At 39.5% G+C, this 6,000-nt stretch overlaps 1 protein-coding gene across 4 annotated transcripts in view; it reads left to right on the top strand.

Annotated features, from left to right (window-relative positions):
• The first annotated feature begins 2,212 nt into the window (after positions 1-2,212).
• LOC148367640 (homeodomain-interacting protein kinase 3-like) overlaps positions 2,213-6,000 on the top strand; it is a 36,587-nt gene continuing 32,799 nt past the window's right edge. For 3 of the 4 annotated variants that reach the window (XM_088334640.1, XM_088334639.1, XM_088334636.1), the window contains exon 1: positions 2,213-2,550. In XM_088334640.1, coding sequence (XP_088190766.1) covers positions 2,478-2,550 — 73 coding nt within the window. In that variant the 5' untranslated portion in view covers positions 2,213-2,477. Of the gene's footprint in view, positions 2,551-2,809; positions 3,211-6,000 lie in introns of those variants that run through there. The other variant, XM_088334638.1, reaches the window with a different exon arrangement.

Here is a 6,000-nt window from a genome sequence, read left to right as displayed (position 1 = left end):
CCGACTGTGTTGTATGGTGCAGAGACTTGGAGCCTGAATGCAGATTTGAGAAGGAAATTAAATGTTTTTGAGATCAAGTGTTTGAGGAGTATGTTAGGAGTGACAAAATTGGATAGATTGAGAAATGAAATTGTGAGAGACAGAACTGGAGTAGTAGCAGTAGCTGTACAAGAGGCCCAACTCCAGCTGCAGAAAACATGCCCCAAACCATGATACTTCCCCCTCCTTTACCTTTCGCTGACCTTTTTACACACTTTGGGTTTAGTCTTTCTCCACTGTATCACCAAACAAAATGCCCCCGATCAGACCCAAATTAATAAAAATGTATTTAATCACTGAAGTGAGCTCTGGACCAGTTCAGTAAAGCAAAGCTCAGCAAAGCTCAGTCTAGCCTTTTTATTTTGTATTTTTATTTATTCTATTGCTAGTGAAACGTTTGGTCTCTGACATGTGGGCTGTTAGTCCAAATAAAAAACAAAGTTATTTTGCAAAACAGATCCTTACTATATCCTGCACTTAACTGCGAGCAATTCCAGTTGCAGTCTGGAATAGATTACCCATTGACATTCTCCACAGTGACCTGTCCTGTTTTGCAGTGTCTACCGTGGACGACCATTCTTCTTGGGCGTCTCGAATAACTTTTTAGTTTTGTAATGATTCAATATTCGTTGAAATCACAGATTTGGTATGATTAACTTTTCATGCTTTGGCTGAGAGGGTCATCCCTTTCGTTTTCATCTGGACAACCTACTGCCGGAACCTTTCAGTCACTTTAAAACGGCCCCCCATCTTGCAAAATCAGTGGAACTGCCAGTTAGAATGCCAGTTCAATAAGGGTTGACAGATAATCAAGGATATTAGCACCTGATCCATTTTGTGAAAAAGTGTTTTTGCAGTATATAGACAACAAAAAGTCCTGAAACTGTTGAGCAGAGAAGATTGTTTTTTTTCCAGAATCATTTAATTGTTAGTAAATATTTCTCTATTTTTGACCTCCAGTGTTGCAAAAGAAAGAGAGAAACAAGAAAGAGATGAAATGAAAAAGAGAGAAAGAAGAAACAAAGAGAGAGAGAGAAAGAGAGAAAAAATAAATAGAAAAGGAAAGACAGAGAGAAAAGAAAGAGAGTGAGAATAAGAAAAAAAGACAGAAGAGAGATAGTAAAAGAAAGAAAATAATAAAGACAAAATAGAGGCACAGAGGTAGAGAAAGGGAGACACAGAGAGAGATAGAAAGAGAAAATGAGAAGAGTCAGAAAGAGATAAAGAGAGAGTGAGTGAGACAGTGTGTGTGTGAGTGAGAGAAAGTGAGAAAGACAGAGAGAGAGAGAGAGAGAGAGAGAGAGAGAGAGAGAAAGAGAGAGAAAGTGTGTGTGAGAGAGAGAGAGAGAGAAAGAGCGAGAGAGAGAGAGAAAGAGAGAGCGATAAAAAAAAGCTCTATTTGCTTCGTGCGTATTGCCTGGCTTTGTCAATATCAGGTAAACATATTTCAAACAGCAGCATATTTTTTTCTTGTGGTCGTCTGGTTGATGTCTCCCAGGTCGTATTATAAATCTTGGCGGGCTTCATATGACCCACGAGCCGCAGATTTGATACATGTGCTCCAGACGGACTCAGAGCAAGCTCTCGTGTTTCAACTAAAATCCTCGTTCATTTTATGTGTGTTGGTCAACACAAATTACCGTTTTAATATTGTATCCCTTGCATAGAAACATAACCTATCAGTACAACGACACTCGTGCTGTGCTACGACATACAACACTTCCAAAAACAGGTTCGTATTTGAAAGGAAGTGACAAAGAGTTTTAGAATTGCCACAAAGAGTCCTGGGGTTTTCCACAGCTCAAATTTCATTACCACTGCACTACGCTTTTGGATGTGTTGTTCCCCTCTCTGACCAATAGGGTAGGACATTTGACAACTACGAAAGGCGCGCGTGTGTGTGCCTGGTTAACTAACCAAAAACTAGACATAACGAAAAGATCCCAGGGTATTCGACCATACCATCTATTTGTTTGACCCAAAGCTCCGAAATTGCCTGGTGAACATGATATTCGTACACATTGAACTGAATTTTAATGTACACTCATTTTAAAGTAAGGAGTGCGATGCTTCAGGACGCAATTTTGTATTGTGCGCTCTGTGGTTGATTGCTTGAGCCTGGCCAATACCGTCAGCTCACAAACATCCACTCTGGGTTGAAGACAGAGGAAGAGACATGTTGGACGTTAGCAGGGCTGCGGAGCAGTGCGTCTAGACGGGGGTACTGCCACCCTTTCCTAGATGGGCTACCTCCCCCAAAGTAAAGGGAGACACAGCAGAATAGCGTAGCTCTCATCGGAGTGCGGATTGATATTTCTGGATGTTCTTAAGTAGGACTCGCTTGACGTTTGCAATGTGGGAGATGGTGGCGTTACCGAGGGGTAGCTCTCCCTTCCTGTCGTCTAGGACAAGATGGCAGCAGTGCAGGCGAACTGTGCATGATATGGATTTATAAATCCGTAACATGTCCAGAGAAGCCCTGGATTATATTTTATGTGACTCTACGTGAAGGTAAGCAGACGGTGGTACCCGGTGAGCAATCTAATTGCATTTAAAAACCTGTCTTCTAGCTACGTAACACTGCCATAACTTAACAACAAACTTGGCAACCTCTTCTGGTTAGCTGTAATCACTCGATCTTGCCTTTGCAGGCACAAAACAATCACTGTAGACAATCCAATAGGTATTTCGTCCGTAGCAAACATCCGTTAACGTTTACGTGACAGTGACGTTGGTTGTAATGATTAAGTACGTCCGACTCTTGGTGTTTCATTTCTGTATTGTCATGAAAAGCCTTTAAAGATGTGTATCGTGATGACAATGACGATTTCTAACACGTAGATGAAACGAACCGACTGATCTAGTGATCTGTCAGACAATTTTCTTTAATGGTGTCAATCCAATAGTTGTTAGCATCTTAAGACGTCAACAGGGAACTTGGCACAAACACGGAAGACCTTTGAGCTCAGCGAAACACGTATAGTGCGTTCAAACATTCTTTTTTTCGCACTATATTAGATCTACTCGAATTTGTAATTAACTCACTGTTGACACTACTGTTTTCCAAATTTCCCAACGATTGGTTAGATTTAGATTCTTTCTTGGTCGCCTGTTGTTTTGCCTCACTGGACACATTAGATACGACTAAAATAGGTCTCAGTTCAGGCAACGGTAAGTTGATACATTTTGAATTTAGTTTTTAATAATGTTTTTTTAGCACTAAAAAGCGAACGTTATCTAATATTTTGTCACGTAGAAGCACTAGTCGTGTCCAGATCTGACCCTCTGTATCTGTATGTAGTTCCACACGAGCTTTTTTAAGGGCAGGGGTCGCCAAGGTCGAGGTAGCCCCATAAGGACAGCTGAGTAACCAGCGGACCAGCTCTGAAAAAACCACTAATACTGGGTCATTGTGATTTTCTAGTAAAACAATTTTTTTGACTGAGTCCATGGCTGGGTTCACACCGCAGATAAATCTGATTTTGTTTGTACCGGTGCGACCCGTATCCTATCTAAGTCCATCTAAATGATGCATATCCGCTTTTTCCACACCAGACCCAGGCCACTTTCCTATGTGGTCCTAAATCTGATACATGTCCGATCTTTTGGAATGCGGCTGGTGTTGAATGGTCAGGCACATTAATGCGACCTGCACGTCATCCATGTGCCCCAGACATCCCGATTCCGCCATCAACCAGGGGGGAGGAAGTGGACAAATAAACAACAATGGCCAACGAAAACCCAGACTATCTTTAAATTCCACATTCATGGAAGATGATCAGTTAACTATTTTGTATCTCACATAACAGCCAGTTTGCATCGCGGATTCACAACATGTCACTCAAGTTCATTTTAAAGCTATCAGTATCCTATAGTGGTAGTTAACAATATTTACATTCATATCTCACCACAGTATTCTAAGGGAGGAAAGGCTCCAATGTTCAATGATAATATATTTTTGTCAAATTGCTGGAGCATATTTAGAAAAGATTTGTCTCACAATTATATATACAAATATTTTATTACATGTGACTGGCTGTAAGGTCTTTAGTAACATTTTTTTTGCCTTTGTGTGTTACAGTATATCTTGCAGAAGTGCTGTGCTCATTCTTTTTTGCCCATTGTATTCTACAGTTTCATGCTTTACTCTGATGGCAATTGTTAATGCAACTATAACAAATAACTAAGCTTTTTATTTGGGAACAGTACAGTCTGGTAAGAACATATGGTTGTAAAGTCTATGTACCATTAGCTGTACCGATTCACTCAAGCCGCAGTTCAGTATGCACCTTGTATTTTGATGTCATTTCTAGATAGGTTTGGTGCATTAGTTAAAGAAAATGTGAAAGTTGCCAAAATATATTTTTCTTCTGGTTTGTTTTTATTGATTTTCATCAGACAGTGGGGCAAGTAACTGTTCAACATAGTGTAGTTTGGAACTTTTTGCACCTGAGATAAGGTGGGATCAATTGGAGATCCCTCTAAAGATATACTCGAACAGGGACTTGATGATTCTGGTCAATTCAATAACCTGTGTTGATGCAGAGACACCTCCAAAACATGCAGCACTGGATTTGCCCACCCTTTCATTAGCGTGTCTGACTGCCTTTTGGACATAAAGATCAGTGCTCACACACTATCTAATCTGTTATCCACAGCAAGACTTTCATATGTTGACTGTAGGACATGTATTTAATGACACAACATTTTGCGTCTCCAACATATCCTCGTCTTATGTTTGTGCATATAGAACTGGTTTCCCGGTAACTTCGTCAGCATTAAAGGTGGAAAATATAACAGTGAGCACCATGACAAGCTTGGAATTTTTGTGGAAAGCTGTGCAGATGGGTGGAACATTTCCCCAGAAGTAAACATTCAACATTTTTTATAGCACAGGACAGACGCTGTGCTTATTTGAAGATCAGACGGATGATTTGATGTGGGATATCATGTACAATATTTTTGTGAGGGAATAGGAAAGAATGTTGACCAAGAAATGGCCCTTTTCACTATTCTTTTTGAGGTCAGTCACACATCATGAACTTGTAATATTACTGAGTTATATTGAGTTTTGCCAAATATGCATTTCTACAAGGTTTAATTTTCCACTGCGTGCCAATTTATTTTTGACTTGGTTATCTGAATCTGTTGATGAGAATAAGAGTAGGCTGTAGCAGTCAGCTTGTTTGATTAACAACCCTGAAATTGCGAACTCTGCTTATTCAGGTCAGCACGATGAGAGCATTTAGTATAACTAGTTGAAAAAGGATTGAAATAAAATTGTTGACAAAGCCCAAGCTATATCTTTGAAACTAATGACACATTCACAGTACATAATGAAATATTTACAGTAGTTAATGTAAAATGATGATGAACGTAATTTCCATGCTGTGTTGCATCAAAAGAGCACTGAGTCGAATTTAATGCAGTTTAACAGTTAAACATTCAATCAACTTGTTTTGTGTCATACCCAGTGCATTAAGTTATGTTCTATTCAATTGTTATCAATGAAGAATAATTTGTATTAGGGCAGGAATGCAACACTGATGGAGAGAAATCTATGTCCATGTGCACCGGTTCTGTAAATGTGTGGTATGTTATATAAAAAACAATTGGAAACAATGATTTTAGATACTGAAAGTGCCTCTTAAAAATGCACAGGATCTATTTGTGTCTTGTTATTATCCAACCAAACATCTAGTGCCCACCTAGTGTGGGATTTTTACAAGTTTTTTAACGGCTCATAATTAGAGGCATGACGTGTCACGCAGCACTGCTGATTTAAAGTGTCACACTGCCTCTTAGTTCCAACTGTCCCTTTTACACAGATGTCATTTTATTCTTTACCCCTTAATGGCCTAGTGGCAGAACATTCTGCCTGCCCTGTCTGTTTATGAGACCTAATCCAACTCTAAGGATTTTTAATGTTAGTCATGAGGTCACAATTGAAATTCCATTTGT

This window comes from Urocampus carinirostris, chromosome 4 (assembly GCF_059441175.1).
Source record: "Urocampus carinirostris isolate Australia breed hairy pipefish chromosome 4, RoL_Ucar_1.0, whole genome shotgun sequence".
Taxonomy (NCBI): domain Eukaryota; kingdom Metazoa; phylum Chordata; class Actinopteri; order Syngnathiformes; family Syngnathidae; genus Urocampus; species Urocampus carinirostris.
This window is presented reverse-complemented; position numbering and strand designations above follow the sequence as displayed.